This window comes from Mesitornis unicolor, unplaced genomic scaffold (genome assembly GCF_000695765.1).
Source record: "Mesitornis unicolor isolate BGI_N332 unplaced genomic scaffold, ASM69576v1 scaffold8502, whole genome shotgun sequence".
Taxonomy (NCBI): Eukaryota; Metazoa; Chordata; class Aves; order Mesitornithiformes; family Mesitornithidae; genus Mesitornis; species Mesitornis unicolor.
The window spans coordinates 32190-58219 of record NW_010167110.1 but is presented as its reverse complement, the minus strand read 5'-3'; the positions used below and the strand labels follow the sequence as shown (position 1 = coordinate 58219).

Below are 26030 nucleotides of genomic sequence, written 5' to 3'. Positions count from 1 at the left end.
AGAAGTATCTGCTTATTTTACATTCTTAATGCTACACTGTCTGAGACTGCTTAATGCTCCTTGTAAATATAAACAAATCTAAACAAAGAATATTGCTTGCTTAACTCTGATAACTGGTGGTTTTCATGTATTCTGAAAGTCATGCACAAACTTAATTTTATAAATGTTTTAAACAGGTACAGGTACAATTCAATTGCATTGAAGTCAATGTAGCACAACACATCTATGTGACCATGAAAACAGTACCAAATTACTGTGAAGTCAAGCTGAGTCAGGAATACTATGTTGAAGGTAGGAAAACATCTTAAACCAGATGTTTTTCAAGAAATATATTTTCAAAGTAAGAACAACAACAAAACCAATAAAAAAACCCCAACAACAAACCCAAATGCAAAGCCCGATCACATTCTGGAATACACAGATCTAACTGCTGGTAGATCACGTGTGCCAGGACCAGTCTTACTCTACGTTTTGATGATTCATTTTGTGCATATAAATGTCTGACTTGCTATAAAAAATCAGGGACCAGAGTTTTTATCTAAAAGTACATGGAAAACTGCATTACACTATGCATTTGTCCTAATTGGCCTTCTTGTGATTGACATGTGCTCTTTCTCTGCCCGTGGGTTTAGTCCTGTGTGCTCTCTGTGTGTAAGGTGGAGCCTCTGCTTCTCTTCACAGTTAGACCACAGGTGGTTTCAGGGATTGAGGAAAGGTTTATAAGAAAGTGTAAAGAAATGTCTTTTTACTTTCATTGACTAGCTGCTCTATTGCCTGGTTTCATGTAATTGAATAAGATAAGGTGAGGTTTTTCCATGTATTTGGGGTAAAGTGCCTACCATATGCATATAAAAATAGATTCACCACTGTGATCCAGCCAGGATATAGTGTGGACAGTGGAGACAAATGCATCAAATGGTGGTGAAAAAAATGAGAAGAGATCCCTTCTTTAGTCCGATTCCCAGGCTTGTCCTGCCTTCCCAGCTCCAGAGCCTCTAGGAGGGCAGCTCTTACCCTTGCCCCGTAGTATGGCATCATCCCTTGCATGCAGTGTCGGACACGTTGTGGCTGTTTCACACTTTTGTAGGAGTAAAGCCTTTTTTGTAGTTAAAATGCCTTTCATTTTCTTGATAAATCCCAATTCACTATTGAAGTAGATATGTACTTTGTGAATAAAGAAGGGGGAAAATAAGGTTTTATGAAGTCCAGTTTTAAAACAGTTTACAAAAGTGAGTAAACAAATGAAAATAGGAAATACTGCTCTGGGGAAAAGAACTGTACGGGGAAATGAGAGCAAAGTGCTGCTTTAATACTGAGTTAAGCAAGGAGAGATGAAAACAGTAGGCAGCATATTACAAGCTGATTTAGTGTTCTTAAGATTTAAGTTTTGGAGATACAAATATTAGATATTAGTTCTGAAAGTGTTGCCTGGCCTCTAATTCTGGTAAGCTCCGTGGGAGCTAAATAGGGTGTTTCATTGTAAGCCTAGTGTAGAGTCGGAGTAGCAAAAAATACACAGTTTACCAGGAATAAGCCTGATAAACAACAGGAGTAGCTTCCAAGGAAAAAAATAACTGAAATTATTATTATTATTTTTATTATTGTTACTTAAATTATTGTTTGGTACTAGGTAAAGAAGTGCAGTCTCACATCGTGGAGTGTCACCTTAAACTGCTGATGAGGTTTTCCAGTAGAAAACCCACAGTGGTGAGATAGCTCCTTAGGGCAAGTTGTGATGGAATCTCTGTGTGCAGTAAGGGTACCTTTTTGGCTGTTTATCTAGAAGTGGATATAAGTCTGCCTTTAAAAGGTGTATTAGAGGCAGGTTTCCTGTTGGGAAGCTATTGGATAATTTGGCAGATTATTTATACATTTACATAAAAAAGCAGCACTAAAGAAAACTCTGGATTCTATTTTGCAGATTGCAGAAACAGTGATGTGGGAAAATATATTCCTGTTTGTTCAGGTGAGCTGATCTACTATATAACTTAAAGCTGTGAAATATTTCTGGTGACATATACAGTGATATGTTTTTATAGCTGAATAGCAGGGGAAAAAAAAAGATGATTTAGAGCTACCACTACTTATAATTAATTACCATTCAGTTGATAGATAACGTCCTGGAAAATGTGTTTCTTTATATTGACTTGGAAATGCTAGATAGCAGATAAAGATATTGACAAAGCATTTAATCCTAAACTTTTGGAAATAGGTTTGTGTCCTTTTCATGCACTTTGGATTGCTGGTTTTATTTTTTTTCTATAGACAGACATCATAAATAGATTGAAATTAATTTGCCAAACTGCTATCCTGATTTTGGCATACCCATGAGTATAAAAACATACTATATTTGTCTAAAATAGTTGCACATATTCCTAAGTAATGAAATTGCAACTATAGGATGATCAGCTTTTGTAGCAGTATGTGTGTATATTTCAAGTATCTGTAAAAGAACTACATAAGATTTCAAGTAGTAAGGTTGAGGTAGAATCAGTAGGTGTCCTGGCCTCTCAGTACTGTCAGTGCTAGCTTAAACTGAACAATATTGAAATTTATTCAATGAAAATTATTGTATCTCATAAAATAAGAATACCTTCAGGAATATAGGGATATAAAAAGAATGAATTCAAACATCCCAGGTAAGAATCTACAGATGTTGAATTTCATGTCCATCAAGTTATGAAATACATTCTGTACATTATATAAAGAAATAACAAAATCGGAAATTTAAAAGTAATGAAGAAGCAGATGTGAAAATGTCATGCTTGAATTTTCTTTTTCAGCTGGAAAGTTTGATTATACTGTAGACAGGGCAAGGAAAATTATATCAGTGAATGTATCCAGCTTTCGCCATGATCAAGATTATTACGTTCGCCTGTGTCACAAATGGTTTACCTGTGAAGATGTAGGGGCATTTGCTGTGGTGAGTTAAAGCTCAAAAGAGTTTGTTGAACTGGTGGAGGGTGACTTGTAGGTGGAAATGCTCATTGAGCTCATAGTTATAGGAAATGGCCTTCTCTATCTTTATTTAGCTTTATTAAAATGCATTTACTGTCCCAGATTCATGACTATTTTTCTCATTTCAGATAAAAGGGAAGAAATCTTTAAAATCAGTTTCTCTGAAATATTCTCAGCTACTCCCTTGTCTTTGCATTGAGGTAATACAGTCTGGAATTTGGCGTATATTTGTGTTTCTCATAAAGAAATTTTAGGGATTTGTGCTAAGAAATGAGGAAAAATCTGTGCAAACAGGCTCTAGACCTAAGTTTTTGACTAAAGCTTGTCTGACCTTATGATTATGTAAATGTAAAAGAGATTTTTTAGGAAACACTAATTAAAGTATGGAGATAAGAAAATGTGATACAGTTTAAGTTCTGGAGTGTATTGTGGAAGATTAATTTGACTGATTTTTGTAAGCAATGAAAAGACAAAAAATTTAATCTGACTTAATTTCAGCATAACATTTGATATAATATTGCAAGGCAATCTAGAAGAGGCACTGGGGAAGCAGGGTGTGAGAACAAGATATGTATGGTAGATAATACTGTATTATTAGCTGAGAGCTAACTCGGCTGGTCCTTTTTTGCTAGTAGGAAAGTTACTTAAGGACCACACTTAGTTCTTATATAAATATTTCCATCAATGCCATAGACACAAAATGTGGGAATGTGTTAATGAGATTTGCTGATAATACAGTTGCGAGGTGTAATCAAAATGGAAGAGGGTCAGGATAACTGGAAGAGACTAGAGACCTTCATACATGAAATAACTAAAGGAGGATGAAGTGTAATGTATAAAGTGCAAGTTCGTGCAGTTGCACTAATAAAAAGAATTCTTGCTGTAAGATGGGAGTCCACATTTAGAAATAATAGTGGAGAAAAAAAGATCCGGGTCTAATATGATTAAACTACCATGCTTACATCATGTATACATGAACCAAGGTCTAGATTATTCCAAGATAACAGGCAAGGAGCTTCTTTCAAATACTGTAGGCAGTTCTTGTATCCATATTCAAGAAACATGAATTCAAATGAAAGCTGTACATAAAAAAAATCTAGAATGGCCGGGGAATGGACAGACTGTCTTATAAAGGAGATTCAAAGAATATGTTTTAGTTAGCCTAGTAAAACACATGCAAAGCTAATATATGCTTGCTGTCTAAATACACATCAGAAGGGTCACTTATCACAGAATGTTAGGAGTTGGAAGGCACCTCGAAAGATCATCCAGTCCAACCCCCCTGCCAGAGCAGGATCACCTAGACTAGGTTACACAGGAACGCGTCCAGGCAGGTTTTGAATGTCTCCAGAGAAGGAGACTCCACAACTTCTCTGGGCAGCCTGGTCCAGTGCTTTGTCACCCTCACAGTAAAAAAGTTTTTCCTTATGTTTACATGGAATAAAGGAATAAAAGGTCACCAAACCAATTTAAAATTAACTCAGTAAGATATAAAGATGCTATGTGACCTAGTTTCTCTGTGAATTTTGGGGTAGGTTTTACCTTGCGGATTAAGATACATAAATGCAGATGTCCAGATGAAGATATCTACATTTGACTTAGACATCCAAAGTCTTATAGTCAATGGAGATCTAGTTAATGCAGTCAGTTACTCAACTGGCCAAATGTAGACCACTGGTTTGGGATATGCTGGTTAGCACTGTAGACTCCATTGGCGGTACTGGATAGATCTTCATATAGCTACTGTAATAGTAATTTGGGCACTCCAGTCACATTGAGATGTGTACATAGTAGGCACCTAAAAATCACATACCTTAATATGTGAGTTGAACCACAAGGTCTCTTCCAAGCCCAGGGATACCTCTGAAAGGTATGAGGTCACTGGAAAGATATTATTCCACTCAGCATATACACAGAGTATTCCACACTACAATTGCCGAGCAAACAGATGGGAACTGAGTAGTAGAAATATTTGCACATTAATCTAAATAATTAGAGTACAGTAACAGCCATGCACATATACTTGCAGATTGGATTAAGTTTTAGTCCTCAGATTTTTAAGGATACATCCTTTCACATAACAGAGGTCAGGAGATCTGATATTATGATTCTTGGATGTCTTTTGATAGCCCTAAAAAGTAATGACACTGTAAGAAACTTAACAAAAGTCAAACTGGAAGACTTTCTAAATGAAATAAAACTAAATATGTGACCCAGATATAATAGGAATATAGTGCTAGAAGGGATGACCTTAGTTCAGCAGCTCCAGTCCCCCTAATAATGAAAAATAAAAAAGATACCTAGTGTTAAACATCCTTTTTAAAAAAAGCAAACAACCTATTTCCAAAGCTTTCTAATAAACACAGAATTTTTAACTTTGGTGGAAAGATTTTCTGCACATTCCATCTGAAATGTTAAAAACTGGGGTATCTGAGAATCTCTAGCTAATGGCCACTTTTTGGGTTGTAGAGTTGGCTGGCAATTCCAGACGCACGGAGGATACAACTTTGTCCCTTTGAAAATGGCAAGTATTGTGTGATTACTCTTTATGTGAGTGATTTTCATCAGCTCCAGTTGTATGTCACAGTTTGAAATTCACCTAAGGTGAAAACCATGCATTGTCATATTGGTTTATTATACTTCACATACAAATATTTTTAAATCTTTCTTTTTCCTGATATCTCTGCTGGAATACCTAAAGTAGCTTGGTTCTTTTTTTTTTGTTTATCACTGATGTAATAAAATTGAGATTATAGAGTTAGTTCTGTGGTAAGAGGTAATTAACAGTTGTGTATCGGAAAGAAGCTCTTCTAAGTAATAACTCTTTTGGATTAATGTGAGAGAATTAAAAAAAGAAAAATGATTGTCTATTGTATACTAAACAATGTAATTATATGAGACTGGAGATGAATGAGCATCTTTATTATGAAATAAATAAGTACAAGCCACAAAGGAGTAAAACAGAAGGAAACTCAGGCAATAAGTCAAAGTCTTATTTTGAATGACTCAGTTGGAATTTCATGCTGGAAATTCTCTCAACCACATGCAGCTAAATGGAAAAGAAAGTCAGTACAAAGTGACTAATTGGATCAATCAAATAAATATGACAGCTTTTATTTTATAATAGCTCCTACTTAAGATATCCCCAACTATATGTTGACTAGGTCTTAAATAACTATGTGCCCAGTATACATAGAAATATTTATTATAACGCTGTAGAAAAATTATTTATTGTGAATTATTTGCACAGCTTTGTTTACTATTTGAATTCTTGATATTTAGCTAAAGGCTTCAATTTATCTCCTTACATATACATCATGTCTTCTTGCATATACATATTTATCTTCTTACATATACATATACGTAAGTCCTATACAAGACACACAGAGTCTGTCTGCAATACCATAATCTCTAGTCACTAATGTATGAATGAATTTGGATTTACCATGTACAGTTAACTGAAGGTCCTTGGTGAGGAATTTACTTGCTTTACACTCCCCTTGTGATTGATGGGCAGAGAACACACTTCCAGTGCAGCCTCTTTAAGAGCTGGGGTGATTTCCTGGTGATGCCCATCTATCATCATAGTGGGAGACTAGTAAGACGAACCTCTCAGGTTGAGTACCTCTGGTAAATGCCAACACTTTGGTGGCATAAACTCAAGATTTACGTTTACAGTGTGAAACACTGCAGTTCTGATTGGTGAAAATGACAAGGAAATGGAAAAGTGATGCTTTTGATTTTAAGCACATGTATAGGCACCAGATTTATGAACAATTTTGATTCATTTTTAGGCATCTTGAATAATGCTTCCTCTCTTTGTGCACAGATACGAAGGCGCTATGGGATAACCTTGTTTACAACTCAGTGACACAAACTCTAGCTTGGGAGCCAGCCTGTCCTGTGCTTGTCACAGTTAACCTATGCAGGTTAATGACGTCTAATGACCACTGTGAAGATATACAAAACTCCTCCAAAAATTCTCCTGAGAAAGTAAGAGCTATGCAGATTTATTCGAATTGTGAGGTTGAAGGGCATGACCAAAGGCATAATGTGAAGAGCTAGACTTTGGAATAGGAGCAGTTTCAAATTCCTCTCTTCTCTGATACTTAAAGCTATCCATAATCACAGTCTGTTCTTGTACACTAGCCACATGGTTTATTCAAAGGGCTCACTGACTCACTATTAAGAAATAAAAAGTGGAGATGACTGTGAAGCTAGTAATGTTTGCAAAATTCTTGGGGTAAATAGGGCCTGCTTTTCATTTGTAGTAAAGGCATGATTCATTCACTCTGACTTTGCTGTCTACAAGATAGATGTTCAAGTCTATGCTATCTGTGTCAGATTCCCTTTCAAGTAAGAGAGTGAAACAGACACATTGAGAGGACAACCCTTCTTGACCAAAGACAAGCGTATAAGAAAGGCTGGAGGGATTTCTCTCTGAAAGTACCTCTTTCTTTTCACTGACTATCACAAAAGTTTATTGTGATTAGATCAGATTTGTATATTTAACATTTAGACACCTAAAATGTAAGTGAGATAAAGCTAAATCTCTTTAGAACTTACTAGAGATATAACAGTACTTTGGTAGTATACAATTGTTTTGGTACTCCATGGAAATCTCTTTGAAATGCTACCTGGTCCAATATATTGAAATTGTGGGTGTTGAAATACTGAGTTCCTCAGTTCTTCCAGGACTTTTGTTTTAAAGTTGAAAAGGGATTTCATTGAATGTATCTTGAATACTTCAGTCTGAAGTCTCATGGAGCTGAATGCACTGAATTTATGAGGTTGATTGGAATTCTGGCTTTTCTCTTGAAAAGTAGTTTTCAAAGAATTGTGGAGAGAAGCCAGTAAACTTTAGATAACAGCTGAAAAGGCAAACAAAATAAAGTACAAATTCTTAAGTTTGGAAACTTTATGAGTATTATTTTGATGATGTGATTTGCAGGAGGCTGGCTCAAGTCTGTTTAATACTTTCTTGATTAGGAACTCCTGTCTAAGTGTTTGGTGATTGTTCAGATTCACCATTTTATGGGTTTCAGCAAAGATTTGATCTTGCAAAACCAAATGTATTTAATTTTATACATGTGAGTGTTCCCTGTGGGATTCATCATCTGGTGACAACAAGCACAACTCATTGTTTGAAGGAAAGAAAAAAAAAGAACAAAAAAGATAAAAACAGGAGAGGGGAAAAAAGAGAGAGAGAAAAAAGAAAGAAACCTAAAATTAGATCTGGCTGGTAATGGTCACATCTATTGTTTTCCTGTATTTATTAATATTCATGGGCACAATGAATTTTCTCATTTTTTTCTAATTCATTCTAAAAGGTTTGATATTGAATTTGTTCAATTTCTTGTACTGTAACCCTGAAGAACATCTGTGTAATGTGCTGGAGACTACTGCAGAGATTCCTCACACAGTGCCAGCTCCCCTAGTAAACTCATGCAATGCTGCACGCTAATACCATGCACATGTACTGACTTAGGCCCAAAAGCCACGTAACTCTTGTAATTAGGGTGGGGCTTTCTCTGTCGATGACAACGCTGTCTCCATATCTGAGTGGACTCTTACAGAACTATCTTTTGTGACCCTATTGTAGACATACCCAAGGACATCCATTGTGTTCTTCTCAAAAAGGTTACAAGAAAGAGGTATTACTTTGGTCATGATGCCAAGTGTTGTGTGTAGGATCCATTGTGCTCAGTCAGTTGAGCAATGGTGTTTAAGAAAGGCCACTTACATGGGTAGTAATTGTTTTTATACATGACAAGGCTTTTTATGGTGAAGCCCTTGGCAGGTAAACATTTGTTAATCAAGAAAGCAACATTTTGTAGCTCACTTAAGTGAATGTCCAAAATTCAGTGTATGTTTAAGTCTTTTCTGGAATGGGAGTATGGAAAATTGAAAAATTTCTGAGCTGAAGGTGAAACACCACCTTTGGGTGTATGTTTAAATGTTCTGCTGAGTTGTTGAATGGTAAATAAGGGACTGAAACAAGATGACTGTGTATTCAGAATTTTGCACATAAGCCACCATAGAATCAATTAATTTAGTTGTAATGGGTGAGACTGACTATAAAAAATGCTACATGATACAGATAAAAAGAAGCAAATTATTCAGTAACTCAAAGTAGCAGTTGTTTCTGTTCTTACTATATTATGTGATTAACTTCATGGGGTGCTTATAAAGCAAACAGAACAGTTCATTTCTCAGCAATCAAACCATGATTTATTTTGTGAGACTACTTAATGAAACTAGCTAATGCTGAGTGCTCTCTTTTCAAGCAGGTTAAATATTCTCGTGTGGACACTCACCCAAGACTTTGCATGAAGGTAAAGGGATTTCTTTGTAAAACACCTGCTAAGTGCCTTTTTTCTGTCAACTCTAAAAAAATGAGTTGCTAAAGTTCTTTAGGATAAATATTTTGTTCAATAGCTCTGATGAATGAAGTAAATGGGAAAGATTAGATTAAAAGGAGGTTCTTTGGAAGTGCAGCAATGAAAGATAGGACACAGGTCAGATGGTGCCCTCTGTTTTCTCTTCTTAAGAAAAGCAGGGAAAAAATGTGTTAGGTCTATGCAAACTCTGAAGCATGCACTAAACTTAACATAGAAAGTTTTCCATATTAAATACTTGGTAATAAAAATGATTGATACACTACCCTTACTGGCGTACCTTTTATGATTCTAGTTGAGAAAGGAATGCCACAGAAGGTTAACATAGGCATATTATTGTTTTCTTTTATATTACTTTTAAGTCAGTGAAACTACATGTTTCTGTAAAATAAGAATGTGCATAAATACCTGAAGAACTGTGGGGCCTGATTTAAATCAAGGCTTGGAAGATACCGTAGACCAGGAAAGCTGTGAATTCACCTTCTGCAACTTTCTGGAATGGACTGAGTATCTCTAGTTGTATCTGCAGCCACAGATTGAAGTTGAAAAATCAATTTTCCTAATAGATTTTTCTGCTTTCAGTTTACAACCAAGCAAGGCTCTTGGGTTAAGTGTCCATTTGCTCATGGAGACTTTCCAGGTAAATATATTTTTTTAATTACATAATATTAAATAGTGAAAAATATTTAAATCAGTGACTAGATATAAGCCTTGTCTAGTAAGCAAGATGTGTTCACATGACTGTAGCTTGTAAGTTATGGCAAAGAGATTTGTCAGCTTGCTACTTCTATATATCCCCAGTAGATCGAGTGTTTATCAGTATAAAAGGTAACTTATGGGAATCAAAATAATTACTTGCATATCATTTGACGGCACTTAATTAATTTAAAAAGCTTTTGTTTTAAATGTAACAACTTAGAATATAATATGTGGTCCTTGTACATCTAAAAGTAAGTCTTTTCCCCTAATACCAGCTTGGAAAATGAGAACTGCTGCAGTTGCAGAACGAATGCAAGTTTCCTTCACATCCCAAACCAAGGCACGGTTCTCAGTGCTTGTGTGTAACAGGACGCAGCTGGCCTTGTGTGAATCTGTTGGGATGCACTATTCAGTCTCTGCGGTTTGTATATATTATTTCCTAAACATTGTAAGACTTTTAAACATATCTAACTGCATTCATTTGTTATTCCATTTATTGCTCGGCAGCTTGAAAGCATTAAAAAAACCCATGCATGTACATATTGGAACAATTACTGGAACATTTTTGAAGCGTGTAGCTCTAATTCTGATCTTATACTGAAGCAAGAAATAAATAAGGATACTGAAGTCAAATGACATCAAGTTACATCAAAGGAAGTGACTACCGAGTGGAACCTTAATATTCTTTTAACATTGTTTTTGTGGTGTAGTATTTCTGTTATGTATATAGCAAATGTTAGTGTTAGTATTTCATATATGGGTCACTGATACAGCTGACCTGGCAAACCTCACATCATGAAATGCAAGACTTGAGGCATAAATCAGTGATGATCTTGAGCCACTCTAAGTCTCACAGCTGCCTAAACAAACTCAACACACACAAAAAGGTAAGTTTTCAGCCAAATTAGCTTTTTGAGATGGCTGACTGTATGACTACACAACTGCTTCTTCCAGCAAAGTTGGAAAGAGAGGGAAAAGATCATGGGAGGTTGAGATTTCTGTTTCAGTCAGCAGCTAGTCAGGAAATGGGAGCCTTATTCCTCTCTACAGGCAACTAAGCCTGTATCTCATACATTTTCACCGCAGCACTGTGACCTGCCCTTGTCGTTCAACCCTGCGTACCAGAGTTACCTTGGCCTGACTGGACAGGCTGCCCAGGGAGGTGGCTGAGTCACCATCCCTGAAGGTATTTAAAAGATGGGTAGATGTTGTGCTTAGGGACATGGTGTAGTGGTGGACTTTGGGCTGGTTTGGTGTTTGGATTCGATGATCTTGAAGGTCTTTTCCAACTAAAACCATTCTATTACTCTATGATTCTAAAATAATGGAGAAAGGCGTGGGAGAAAATGGCTATCCGTATCAACACAGACTACAGAGGGCATTGGTGGCCTTATCAAGAGTCTTCCCTAATGGGGCAAAGTGTCTGGGGAAATGCTGTATTACCAGCAGAGATGGAGACCTAGGTATGGAAGTGTGTGTTTCATGAAGGTTACTGATAATTTACAAATGCTGTTTTCTTCCCTCCAGTACAAAGCTGTTATGTCCTCTGCTACTGTGACAGAATGAGAGCCCACATAAAATACATACATTTTCTGTCTCAACACCATGAACAATATACACCAAGTTTTCATCAAGACTTAGCTCTGTGTTCGCAGAAACCAATGTTCATTCGCTACCTACCAATTCTTGTTCACTTATGCTCAGAAAAGAACATATTCACCTTACTTGTCCCAAATTATGTTAGGACTTTGCCATACTAAAGAAGTAGCTAGTAGTAGAGTAACTAACGTTATCTTGAGGACAAACCATAAACAATCAAATGTTAAGTGTCAGAGCAGTCATTTAGGACAATTTTACCCTAAGGCTGAACTTGTTCTGAGTTTACGATGTGATGGGAAATCCAGAAGAATTGTAAAGAAAGGGCCATTCCTTCAACTCACGGACACCAGCAGAAAGAAGTGAAGATGCTCAGTGGCTAATGTGGTATGAGCAGCACCAGGGAGGGTGTCCTGCCTTACGATGGTTCATAAAATGCAGTAACATTAGCTCTCTTCTTGTGCTGCCCAAAATGCGCTCATCAAAATTACACCAGCTGCCTATGGTCACTGAGATCTAGGGATATCTCTGAAAATAAATAACCTTCCCTATATACTTTATTAATTTTCTGATGCAGTAAAACATATACCATTATTGGCAAATGAACCAAAGAGCTGGAGAGACACAATAAATTTTCATTGTCCCAGGGCATGGAAAATAATATTTTTTTTTCTTTTCATTAGGGATATTCTGTATCAATCGCTATGTCACGAGAAATGTGTGGGTCAACAATTTGCATTCAGGTATGTGTCTTGATTTTGCCATGTACTCTGTACAAAATAATCAAAAAAACCCAACAAAAAACCCCGAAATGGAAACCAGAAGGTACTCTCACAGCTTCCTCCTCCCAGCCAAATCTGATACTGTGTGAATGCAGTTGGCAAAGAACATTATTTATAGCTTGACATGCTGCCACTGCCTCTTGTTGTGATGACATTAATTAACAGAGAAGTTGCATTCCATGATCTTGCTCCTTTGTGGCAGATAAAGGGATGTCATCAGGAAATTGTTAATCCTGTCTTTATATGTTCTTTTGTAATAAAAAGTTCCAAGGTATCAAAAGATCCAAGTAAACCATAGATTAATTTTTTAAAAGTTGGCATTAGCTGGAAAAGGTTAGGTATACAGCAAACAGCACGGTAAGTGCATAGTATCCTAGAATTAGCACTCCTGAAAGTAGAGCTGGGCAAATTATTTCTGGTATTGTTGCACACTGTTTCCATAGCTGAACTTAATTAAGATGACCTTAATAGAAAATGAGCATTAAGCTGATGGGTTTATTACTCTCTGGAGTTAATGTTCTCAGCAGACACTGGGACAAGAGATTGACAGCGATTGCTGTGAGACTCCAGCAGCTGCCCTGGAAGGGCCTTGTCAGCTTCACTTTCTGCTGCTAGAAAGATAGGGGCAACACGAAAGTGAAATTGGCAAGAGCCTTCTGGCTAAAGAAAGTTACTCTTTTCCTAGTGAAAAATCACTTTTGGTGGCAAAACTGATGTTTTCCTGCATAAATTTTTTATTTTGTAAATTAGACATTATCTATCAGAATAGAGTTCTCCACAAAAAAAGAAAAAAAGAAAAAAAAATTGGCTTTATCATTTAGAAATGTAAGAGTAATTGCAACCCACTAAACATACAGCAGACCAGCAGTCTCCACATGCATTTATTTAGAAACAGACTTAAAAATGCAGCCACTTGAATAAACTAATAAAGCAAACTCATTTTGTCAACACAAGGGTTTAGCTACAGTTCCGTTGAAAGGGAAATAAAACTCAATTCTTTATTCTAAAAGGGCTGGAGGACAGATGTAGATTATTCAGTTCCACTGCAGATCTGTGATATCCACTGTGGTAAGTATGAATGACAACAAAAGAAGAATTACGTCTTGATGGTATAGAAGAGACCATCTCAGGTGAACTTTGTTTTTATTGGGGATTGAAGATGGGATTCACCTGGTTGAATGTGGGTGTCTGCATATGAGCTAGATATGCTCACCCTCCTTTATAGACCATGGACTCATGTACCTCAACTACTTGTGTGGCTGGCTTTTTTTTCCGCTTCCTGGATGAATTTTCCATCCTGTGCCAAGTTCTGTGTGCCACACCTGTATTTACCTGGCTGTTGGCACATGAAGTAACAAGTTAAAAACAACCCTTGGCAAGCAGGCATACAGTGCTATTGTTGTAGTGCTGCCGCACAGCCTTACTGTTAATTCTCTACCTCTGCAAATGGGACAGTAGTACTACCCTCTGCTGCAGAGATACGGTGAGGTTATTATTATGATTGGATGTATACTTAGATACGCTCATGGAGTCAGAATATTCTGAAATCTCCAGGCCCTGAAGGTAAGGCATTGTAGATGTTAGTGAGTTCAGAGTGAACTGAGGCTGTGGGGTTTACAGTGAAGAGCACAGGAGGGGATTGACTGGTTTAGAACTAAAAAGACTGAGAGGAATCAAACCGGGAGGAGACTCAATCTGAGCATTACCAAAACACCTCCCCAAACACAACGAAACAAACAACCTCCCCTCCCAGTTAATTGTAAATGTAGTGATTCCTAGGACAGATTTTCTCTGTTGTCTAAAAATACATGTCAGTTAACGATAGCTTCAGATTTGGAAGTGTGATACTAAAAAGGAGGGGGCTTGAATTTGTAGTCTAAATGTAGTTTTCTGTGCAAGCACTTCCGTAATTCTAGTTCAATTTTCTTCTCCACTTAAAAACTCATAACGAGCCCATTCAAGGTGAATCAATTAAATAGAGTGTTGTGATTCATGTAGTCTAGATGAATTTTCCTTATTCATGTTTTCCTTTTAAGAAATGTGAAGGGTGTGATAAAAGCATGTAAAATAATTAAAGGCTCCGGAGGTGGCAGAGTGGGAATTCCCCTCTACCTTATAGTAGGAAAGAATGGGTCTGCATATTGAATGAAAGTGGTGGAATACTGAAAACTGACTAAAGATCTTTTGGGGCATAGTATTTGATTTAAATGTGGAACTTTTTGTCACAAGTTTTTATTCTGCTCAAGAATTTGTGGAGATTCAGAAAAAATATGAGAAACTGTGTGCATATCAAGAATATCTGAACTGTAATACATGATCATTATGTTTGTTGTATAGAGGATATTAACCTTATGCTTCATCAATTCTGCCATACATAATGTGCTTCACATTTGTTACTCAAAATCAAGATTCCAGTGATGACAGTACCTATTATAAAAAACCCAGTGTAGCTAACCATCAAGAAGACTACTCTCTTTCCAGCTGCAAGAAGAATTTTCTGGCACATAGAATGCATTATACTGCCATGCTTTGCATTTTTTCTGTCAGCCATTGTGCTTTGGAATTAGAATGGCTTAGCCTTATTTGCTCTACAGAGGATGGAAATGGGAAAATATTCTTATTTTTTTGCATTTAATAGCATTGACTTAGAGATCAAACTTTATGTTCTTAAAAAAAATTTTTTTGGCCACTTTTCTGGATTCCATTTAATGTAGCCAAACATTTTCAGACATTATTTCACCTATTTAAAAAGGTACAGAAACAATAAGCCAAATCAGTTGATGTGAGAATAAATATGCAAATCATAACGAAAACAAAATGGCAACCTACATTTGAACTTTTTTCTTCAGGTTTTCGTGGTCAGATATACAGTGATGGAAACCCAGCAAAGGCCATGACACACAGGTATCGATCCAATGTATAGTTTAAAACATCTTTGAGAGCTGATAGAGTTGTTAATACTGGAAACATACCATTGGCCTCTCTAAAGAACAGAAGCAATGCCTGAGTGAATTTTGTCCTAGCCAGCAGGGATATCAGGTTCCTTTCTCTCCTGTTTCCTTGTCCTCACTGAAGACATCTCTTGCTCTCTCTCTGTTGCACCACACTGCAGTCTGGCGTGAGAGGCAGCTGCCTTGCTGCCGAAGAGAGAAGACAAACGCAGGCAAATAACCACTGGAAGTGAGAAGTTTGTGTAGTAACAAGACAACCTTCAAAAGCCCTAGAACAATCTTAGATTTGCTGAGCATGACACTCACAGTTTTATCACCTGCCCCATGCTTTCTCTCTGACATTTGCAGGCACATCAGTCCTTGCTGTGCTCTCACTCATAAGATGTGTCTGCTCAGCTGTTCCAGTCCTGCTTTTCATTCCCACAGCCCTACCTATTCCTAGGTTGTAAGCAAATCAGTAATTAATGCAGCCCATGGATGTATGATTTGGTAGACCCTGAGCTCTTAAATATTCTCTTCCTTTAAAGATACCCTTTCAGAGGCAACCTAGAACAGTGGGAGCAACCTAAAGCCCAGAGAGAGTAGAGATGCTCTGAAGAGCCCTTGTCTGAAGATGGGAAAATGATGCAGCCTTGCAGAAGTTACGCAAGTCATGTGGTTGAGAAGAGGCTACCATCTTTTCTTTGAGCAGTCTTTGGCTTTTCCATTGTCAGAAGATATTATTCAGAATAAAGTTTCTTGGTTTTGCTATTTTGTTCATATGAATGGTGTTTGGACTGTGACAGTCAATTCCACAAGTTATAGACAAATAGATTCGTTATTTAACTCCAACTATGTATGAATGCAATGAACTCTCACACTTCAGAGAAAAAAAGCCAATCTTCTTTTCTGTTTTTCCCCTAGAATGAAGAGTGTGCATTCCTTGCATTGAATTTATCAACACATTTTCAAGGTCCTTAGTATCTTCTCAACATCAGGTTGTATTTTGGGGAAACTTGCAAGCCCTGTCTAACTGGTTATCTCTCATGTTAGTAGTTTCTGCTAATTCCTGTGAGATTATTCTTGTGAGTAAAGAATTTAGCAAGTTAACCCTATTTGAACATGTCCAAAAGAAGCTGGATTATGATTCCTCATTTCCCAGTATTTCAAAACAAAAAATGTCTTAGATTATTACAGAATTGGGTTCACATTTTCTTTCTAAATTAATATTTTTATATGCAATATGCTATAAATGTGTACTTTCATAGTACCTTGTGTACCTACAGAACAAGTATTTCAGATTTTCTTATTTGTAACCTTCTTTTCAAAACCATATGCAAAAGTTTCTGAGAAATGAAGAAATGAAGAATTTTTCTTGGCTTTATTATCTTATCCTTCTTTGTAATTTCTTCTGTTTTTTTTTTTTAATGCCATTCTGATGATCTCACCGTGACAAACCATATTTCTTAACTATATCTAACAACTTCTTTCTGTGTTTGCACTTTGAGATAACTTTCTTGTTTGTCTGAGGAGGCACATGTCTTTGGTTTGATAGCTGTTTAAAACTGTCATGTGGAAATCCAGTTTAGTGGGAAGAATTGAAGTATATTTTTTCAATCATACCAGTATTTATACTCAACTGTTGGGATTTATATTACACCCTATAGTGATTATCAAACATTTGGCCTTTATTTCACTGAATATGGTGTCAAACATCCCTACTTCCTGTTGTGTAACAAGGAAATAAAGTCAACTAAAAGATGATTAATGGCAAATCCTAAAACCATGTGGAATTGCTCATGTTGGATCAGGAATATGGGTGGGGAGTGAGGGTCTGGAAGAAGAAGTTGATCAATAAAAAATATTTTCCATCTGAACGTGTTTTTTTGTTTCAAGGCTTTCAAAGAGCAATTTACAGAAGACAAATATGGTGTAAGAAGCATATCTGCTGTGTTGAGAAACAAAGTTTTTTATGTGTCCTGAAGAGGACAAATTCTGCTTGGCATCTTTGATATCAAAGCTTCATTGTGACACTGCACATCTGTTAGATATATTACTATTCCAAGCAGTGCCACAGCTCCAAAAGAGGCAGCAAAGCAGCTTTCCTAAAACATTTAGTTACTTGCTTTGGCTGTGAAATAGAAACACCGATCTATACAGACATCTGCTTTTGCTTTAATATCCTCCAGACTGCAGCCAGAAACAAGACATTCAGCCATTCCACTGAGAAAGTACCATAACGTCACTCTCTTCACTTTCCTCCAGTGAAAAAGTCTTTTCTGTAGGAAAGGCTGATTTGTACAGTGTGCTTTTTATTACAGTGAAGTCCTGTGATAAACTTTCTGAATATGTCCTTAGACTGAAAATGAATTACACAGGTGTGGCAGGATCTGAAAACCTAAGTGTAGCTAAGACAAAACACCACCTCCAATGACAAGTTCATGTGAGGTCCTGAAGCACCAATGGCTGTACTGAAGCTGGATGCTTTCAATGATAAGATCCTGTTTCAGCTGCACAGACACTAAATCTCTTGGAGTGTATCTTCTCTTGTTGGCTGCAGCGATGGAAGTACCAAAGAGAATGTGATCAGCCGTGGTCCTGATCACTTTGGTGCTGTTTTACAGGAAAGCTTGATTGGTGAATATAGCAGACATGTCACTTAAATTAACTGTCTGAAAGTAAAGTGTTCATTCAATGGTAGTCATGTAGGCTCCCATGATGGCCACTGCAGAGAGACGGGTACTTCCCAAGCTCATTTATTTCTACTTGGATACTTGTTCTAGAGGGAGCCTAGACAACTTTGCCTAAATGCTTACCTTTAAGACTTTCCTGCTTATGGCAATGTTTGCAAATAATCCATATATTATTTCCATCCTTTGACTCAGATCTGCCTGTTTGCATTTGTGTATTGAGAAAATTGCTGGTAGCTTTTCTGATTGACTCCTAAGCTGATCTTTAAAAGTTCAGTTTCTAATACACTACTTCAGTTAAAAGTTGTCTCTTTTGCCTACAAGATTCCTGCTCTACCTGAGACCAGTTCTTTCCGCTCTCTCAAATAGTGATTGGACCACCCTATACATGTAACGGACTGGAAAGAGTTCCCCTCAGGTGGTGCCTTTTCTAGAGAAGTTAGAGTTCTGCATTACTAAGCTACCAGACACTACTATCCTTGTGACATTACAGCTGCAAAAACAAAGGTGTTTTTAAAATTTATTTATTTTTCACAAGGCATTTTAAACATTGGTAGGTCAATCCTGAAAGAAGAAGGTATGAGAATCTTTCCCAACTCTAAAAGTCATTTCACTCTGCTGACCACTGAAATGTTTTCTTTTTCTCAATAGTTTTGCAATGTTGACCAACGCAGAAGTAAACGTGCTGTAATAACAGTCAAATGTAACAATTCCCTATGTGATTGCCTATAGACTTGGCTAATTCTGTAAAGCCTCCATTTTTTTTTTAAGGAAATTCTCTTCTTGCTTTCTGTGGGCCCAGTCCAATCACCCTATTTTGAGACAACGCGCAGTTACTTGGTTTTCATTTCATATGTACATTCTTACTATTATCACAGAGCATCAATGTCCGAATTCTTCCAAAATATTAGCATATATCACAATATCATTGAGGTATTGCAAAAACATTGACAGATGCTTTGTAGTAATCTCTTCAGTAGACTTTCAGTTGTGTCTAGTGCATTGCACAAACCTGAAACTAACATTTAAAGCTACCACATAAATTAAAGCAGTTTTCCTCCACTTATTTAGGGACTTATTTTCCCTTGCCACACCCACACTGAGTCTGGTGTGAGAAACCAGAATGATACTGCTGCAGTATTTTGCGTGTCTTTATTTGCAGTAGCGGATACATTTCCTTGATAGCAAGTTATAGTTGAGTGGCACACTTGAATTGCCACATCCTAATGAGTAGCTGTGTATTCACTCAGCCATACTAACAGCCACAGCAGATCTAGTCCAGTGCTCTGCAGGCTATGTTCCTGACTCATCTCTTTTCTGGACTTTTGATAAACTACTTCAAAGGAATAAATGGGAAGAGGAATAATGACTACTTTTTTAGGGTTAGTTTACTTCTGATTTCACTCCCTGAACAAAGTTGGGCATATGTGAGCCAGCAGAGGGGAAGCACCTCAGCTATTGGAGAGTGGAAACAGAGCTGCTCCTGTAAATTCCTTAGATAGCAGATAGACTTAACTGCAATGTAACACTGCAATCTGCTCATGTACCTGTGCTTAACAAACTGAAGAAAATGTATTTGCTTCAGTTTACTGTGAAAAGTTGCAATGAACAGATGCCCCTTGCACATATCCTGTAAGAGCCAGCCCTTAAAAATGGTGACTTTATCTCATCTCTCCTCTAATTTTTTTTTATTGTACACAGAAATATTTTTCCTGGACTAAGAAAGCAATTTCTCTCTCTTATCCAGAAAGTTCTTTACTGCAAACATGTAATGCTGCTGTGCTTAGTGCAGTATGGAACAAGTCCAGTAGCAACAGTGGGAGCTATTGCTCCCATCCTTATTCTGGTTTTCTACCACTTCAAGCCATTATCAGTATCACTGATTCACATTTTGCAGGAATAGGCCATTTTATGTGGCTCTAATGGCCACTTTTAAAAACCTTAAACTAAATGAGCTAGGGTCAGTTCCTGTATTGGATTCAGAAGAACTCTAGAAATTATGATTTCTTAAGAACCATCAGTGTCAAGAGGGAACTCATCTACTCTCCATCGTACATTGGACTAAATGACACCTTAATATATAGCTGATAAAATAAAAACAGGACATCTTATCTACTGAAAAGCAGATGATTATTTCTCTAGACCGCATCTTTCAAAGGGTGGAATTTGTAAGATACATTTCCTGCCATTGACTTCATTCTGACTAATGAAACCTAAACCATCCTCTTTTAAAGCTGTGTAAGTTTCTAACTTCTAAAGGTCCAGTTTTCAAAATCAGCTTTGGTTGGGATCATGTTTCCCATTGCTGTCTACACATGAGTGCTGTAAGGTTTTGGACCTTTTCATATCATAGCCAATATAATTAAAAAACTCTTGCTTTTGAGCCAATAGCCGCTGTTCCCATATATCTCACAGTTTCCAATGCATGCTTAGTGGCTGAACACCCACTGCAGTGGTTTCCAAGCTTTGCTCTCATAGATAATATGCATTCTGAAGCTGGGCTTGTGCTTGGCCAACAGTTTTTGCATGAGAGGTTCTCCGATGGGATGTGTCTGGAAGAAGAAAGGATGAAAGGCAAAAGAAGGCCTAGAGATAGGATGACTAGATAAAAGTTGGGGAGAATGTACTTTGAGCAATCTATGGGCACAGGTAGAGAGAAGCACTCATCAGGAAACAGTGTATATGACGCCTGTAGAAGAAAGCCCATAAAGGGTGAAGAATGAAGTGGACATGTGGAAGTGGAGGCAGAGATGACTGGAGGTGGGGCAGGGGAGATGGACTGGAGGGGACAAAGAGTGTGAGGCAGGACAGGCAAGGGGGAGGTGAAGCCAACCAGCCCAAGTGTGATTTCACATTGCTGGCTTAGATCTACTCCTCACTCAGAACCTTCAGGTAAAATGGGAACACGAGTGGAGAGTAACCGGGCATGTACTGCTATACATCCAGTGCATACACTTGCCCTACCTGGTTGCATCTCACCTCCATCCCTGTCCTATGTTATCTTGTCCCCTCCTTCATGGAGCACCATGTCATGATGAGTGAGAGGCAAACAGACCCAGAACCTTCTTGCATGACAAGGAGTCCTCTTCAGTGTGCCTATGGGCTCACCTATAGGACTTCACAGTTTGTCAGGTCCTCAACAAGTCATCTTACGCCTCAGCTGCTGTGTGCAGGGGACAAGTTAGAAGGGGTGTGAAAACAGCATATCTTTTTTTTTCTTTCTTTTTCAATAATAACAGTCCTAAGAGTGGGGAGAGAAAGCAAAGATGTGATTCAAATGAGTGGAGAAACACAGAGTTACACAACAGCCACATATTTTTAATAGTCCTTTCATGACCATTTCCCCCTTAAATGTACAGGAACTTGACAGAGTTGTTTAAGTTTTTTGCATTACTATCAGTTTCCTTTTATTTTTAGAGGCAGAACTTTCACTTTCTTTAGTAACTTAATAACTTAAATCTGCTTTGGCTGTTTGGAGGTTGAACTAGATGATCTACAGAGGTACCTTCCAAAGCTTACCAGTCTGCAATTCTGTGATTTGATAATATTATAATTAATCTCTTCTTCTCTTGCAGTGTTGGACTTCCACGGCAGTCAGCTTCCTCTCTGATGTCTCTTCCTCTTCTGCTCTCTATTCACATTCCTTGTGAAATCGCAAATATCTTCCTACATCTGTAGTTTCTACTCACTTATTTTTTTATCTGCAGCCAGCTGAGTGCTTTCAGATTGGGCTGTTGCCAGCTCACCCTAGATGACATGGTTCTTTGTATATCTGCAGATACCAGTATCATAATGATCCTTAAATGTTCTGCTTATTGCATTGTTGTGTTCTTGTATCTACCCTACCCAGATTACTACACCGGTAAACCTTGCAACCATGAATGTCTGATTATCTCAGAATATTTCCAGCCCATGCACGTTTTTTCTGTCTATGCTCTAAGATGGCTGTGTATCTGAGTCCAGGAAGTCACTTAACTGTGTTTCTGTGGGAATATGCCTAAACTAATAAGATTTACTGAAAGGCAGGGTAGATAATTTTGACCACAGAACTAATGTGGTTTCCAGATTGAGGATAACTGGCTCTGGCCAAGTCAGAGCCGACACAGCACTCTGGTATCTGTCCTCACCTAGCTATATAAAGAAAACTTCAGCCTTTTTTCCTGGATATATGTTCTGTAGTGTTATTTGAGCTGTGTTTCCCAAATTCGTTCTTTCTGTCTTGGCTTATTTCAGGTATGAGACTTAGTTAAGCCAAATGAGCTACCTCATCTGGGGTCCCTTCCTTCAGAGACTGTGAGGTTTTCTTTATGATTCAAGGTGAGGTATCCTTCCTTTGTTCCTTTAAGTTTCTGTGAGTTAATGATGAGCAGAAAACTGTCATAAATATTGAGCCTGACTCAACTCCTTTGGCCTATTTTCAGGCAGCTGACTTCTGTGGTGTTTTGTGACCCTCAAGTTTCTTTCTAGAGGCACATTTGTAGCTCTTTAAGGATATGTTATAGATCACCTTTATTTGTAAGCTCCAAGGTGATCAGACTTCATCTGCTTCTACTGCCCAAAGAATATCCACCCAACTAGCCAGCTGTTGCTGGCCCACTCACCACTTCCAAAAAGAAGTGCTGCAACAGGGCATCCCAATTTGTCAGTAAAAACTACAGTCAAATCCAACCAGCAATTTTCTTTTGCCTGACTTTATGTCTTTCAACTGTTGCTGCAAAACCTTCAGATGCCATCTTATTGCCTTGTTTTTTAATTTTGTTTGCTAATTTTCATTCCTGGGAGCTGCTCCACTGCAGTTCCATCTGGCCTCCACGTGAAAATAGACTCACAAGTTCTTGAATTGGATACCTTAGGGGCATATTTAGGCCTTTGTGGCGTGCCCAAAGATCAGCAAAGGCCAGGGGCAAATCAAGAACTTATGCCTTCACAGCTGAAGCATGTGTTAGTTCCTTGCTGATGAGCAATATTCTGGCTTTTCCTCTGTGAACAGAACTCTTGAAGTTCAGAGTGAGAGCTTTGCTCCTCTACTTTTCTCTAGTTCAGAAATAACTTTGGAAATCTGTTCTTGCACAAATTAAGATATTAATGAGTTTATCTCTTCCTCTCTTGTCTTCCTCTTTTTCCTTGTGTCCCATGAGGTGGAATGCCTCTGAGGAGACAGCCTTTTCAGTCACAGCCAGCTGGAACTAACTTAAAGGAATACTTTGGAAAGACAAACACCAACAGGATGGTGAGGTAAATGTGTTCCAGTTGCTAAAGAGGTCTTATCAGGCACTTAAAAGTGATACAAGTGTCTGAAAAGGCATTGTGAAATGACCCTCAGTCTTAGGGGAATACAAAACACTCTAGGGTGAAACTTTATTGTTCCAGTTTACTTCAGGGGGCTGATCATCCACATTATGTACATATTAGTTCACTCCAGGGTTTTTATTTAGAGCAAACCAACTTTTCCCATCTGAGACAAAGCATGGGCACAACTTAGGCTCCAGGGTATTTTTCCTCCCTTTGGAGGATGAGGGTGGATACAGGAAGTCTGCCCTCAAAAGAACCTTGGAACAGTATATATACAACCTAGTCTGCACCAGTTGATATTGCAGACTAAGGTTTGCTCCATGGAAAAGACCACAAAGATCCATAAATGTACTTGTAAGGGCTGCTTATCACTTGTTATTATCTGCTTGGTGCAGAGACATTTGGTGCCATGGGAAATAGCTGTACAAAATTTGCTGCCATTGCATCACTGCCTTGGATGAAAGAGAACTCTGAAATTCCTGAATGGATGCTCTGCTGTACTCGAGCTTAGTGTTGCTCTGTCGACATTACAAGAGAAAAGTAGTGTCTGTGTTTGAAGAATGTAAGCCACCACCTATGTTTCTGGTATTTTGTAAGATGCAAACTCTACAGGCTAATTTGGTTTAGATTTTCACAAGGTTTCGTTCTCTTTCTCCACTAAATACTCTGATATTTTGATTACAGCTCACAGAAGTGAAGAACCATTGCATCAAGTCTTTCCTGGACATATGTTTGTGTAACACTCAGCATACCGAGTAGCAGCATTCCCTTATCTATATCTTAAGGTCTGCAAAGAAACTAGTTTAAAATGTAATAGACAATTTTATGGAATTCTGAAACGCTCCAGCAAAGTGGGAGGGTCACTTAAAGAATGTTCATTGTAATATATTTCACAACCACAATTCCCATCCCATGTCTAAGCTGACAGTCGTGAATTTTTGGGAAGGGTGTGTGTGTGTTCATGTGTGTGAAGCGTGAGACAAAGGGAGACAAAGAATCAACATTGTGAGAAACGTTTTCTTGCATATTATCTGCCCTGTGAACCACTGCTTGACAGCAACAATCTCTATGGCTGCCAGAAACAACTCACTTAGCATTGCTCACTTAGTATTGTCACGAAGAAAACAGACTTTGCCCTGTCCAAGGAAAGTATGCCTCTGATCTGTAAGTCATCTGTAGTAATTAGTAGTAAATCTCAGTCAAATGTGGATTCCATTTGTCTTTTGTACTATTTTTTGTTTGGCAATATACGCACACTACTGAGTTTCATTTCCCAGAAGCATAAAAGCTCTTAATTCTCCTGTGAAGTCCAGTGATTCATTCCCAGATAAGTGAAAAGCAAGTTTTTAGACTATGAGAAGTATGGAACAGCTTTTTAATTGTGGGTAATTATAAGGCAATTATATAATATAATTTTGTCCAGAGAGTACAAATTATATATATGGTATAGAAGCATAAGAAATCAAAGTCTGTTCCTCACTAGGCAAGTTTTGATGGGGTCTGGATCAGGACCTTATGAGCTTTCATGCTTTTGCTGTCATCCTTGCTAGTTCCCCTAAAGGCTTGACTTTAGGTTTCCATTGATATCAGGCAGGGCAGGATGCAATCCTGATATTTTGTGGGCGTAGCTACTTTTTCAGTTGCCAGTACTGTGTCCTGTGACACAGGTGCTCCTCCTTCAATCATGTTGTATTACGTAATGAGACAAGCTACTTCCCTTTATGCCATCTCCAAATCAAGACCATCCTGGGGGAGGATTATGAGGCTGGACCTAGAGGCACACATTCCTTTTTTGCCACACAATGCTGCATCTTCTATCGTGCTCTTGGAGCCCAGCTGGTTGGCATCTAGGAAACCAGGGCTGAGGAGCTGGAAGAAGCAAAAAGCACTCTCTGGGGAATGTAGAAAATCACAGACAGAGGTAGGAAAAGTTAAAGGTTTTCCCCTATTAATCTCATCCTTACCTGTTGCAGATCACTCCAAAACCAATCTTGATAAGTTAGTCAGGATTTCAATGCAGAGCTTCTCTACACCATTACCTGTTTCACGTTTCCATCCGGTCACAGCAGGCTTCCCTGGCTTTGTATAAGGACATGTAGGGTTTGTACTGAGTTAATTCAAAAGTTCATCCTGCTTGTACTCTGTCTTCAACAGGTACGTCTGCAGATAGTCAGGACAAGCATAGGGTAATATTCTCCAACTTCAATGCCCATTTCTTAAGAACTTGATGGATGATTTCTTTGTGTGTGTTTAGTATCTCTGGAAGGGTTTTTTCTTCTACAAATTTACCTAAGTCTTTTTTTGAACTCATGTAGACTTCTTGCATTTGCTATTTTTCATGGCAAGGGACTCTGCAGTTTAAGCAGGTGATGTGTGAAGTATGTGTCTTTTCTTTAAACCTGTCACCAGCCACTATGTTGTCCACCCAGCTCTAGCTGTCCTCTAGCTCTCTGCCGAAAGGGACAATGAAGGGTTTCTCTGTACATACACTCCTTATGCTTTATTGACCTCTATGTTATCTCCTTCTGATCTTTATGTCAGTTTGGAGAATTCAGGTCTATTTGATTGTTTTTTATATGGAAATCACATGAACTGCATATAGTATTTGAAATATGAGTGCTTAATGAATTTACACAGTGGTGTAGAGATGTTCTGTCCTGTTCTCTGTTCCCTGCCTAATAATGC

The 26030-nt window shown here is 37.9% G+C and overlaps 1 protein-coding gene across 1 annotated transcript in view; it reads left to right on the top strand.

The window, feature by feature from the left end:
- Positions 1–16315, top strand: part of LOC104536050 (putative interleukin-17 receptor E-like) — a 42645-nt gene extending 26330 nt beyond the window's left edge. Inside the window, exons 5-16 of the mRNA XM_010178571.1 lie at positions 177–291; positions 1922–1966; positions 2784–2923; positions 3087–3158; positions 5428–5482; positions 6788–6951; positions 9249–9293; positions 9939–9996; positions 10331–10476; positions 13444–13501; positions 15283–15337; positions 16288–16315. Coding sequence (XP_010176873.1) covers positions 177–291; positions 1922–1966; positions 2784–2923; positions 3087–3158; positions 5428–5482; positions 6788–6951; positions 9249–9293; positions 9939–9996; positions 10331–10476; positions 13444–13501; positions 15283–15337; positions 16288–16315 — 981 coding nt within the window. The remainder of the gene's footprint in view (positions 1–176; positions 292–1921; positions 1967–2783; positions 2924–3086; positions 3159–5427; positions 5483–6787; positions 6952–9248; positions 9294–9938; positions 9997–10330; positions 10477–13443; positions 13502–15282; positions 15338–16287) is intronic.
- Positions 16316–26030: the final 9715 nt, after the last annotated feature.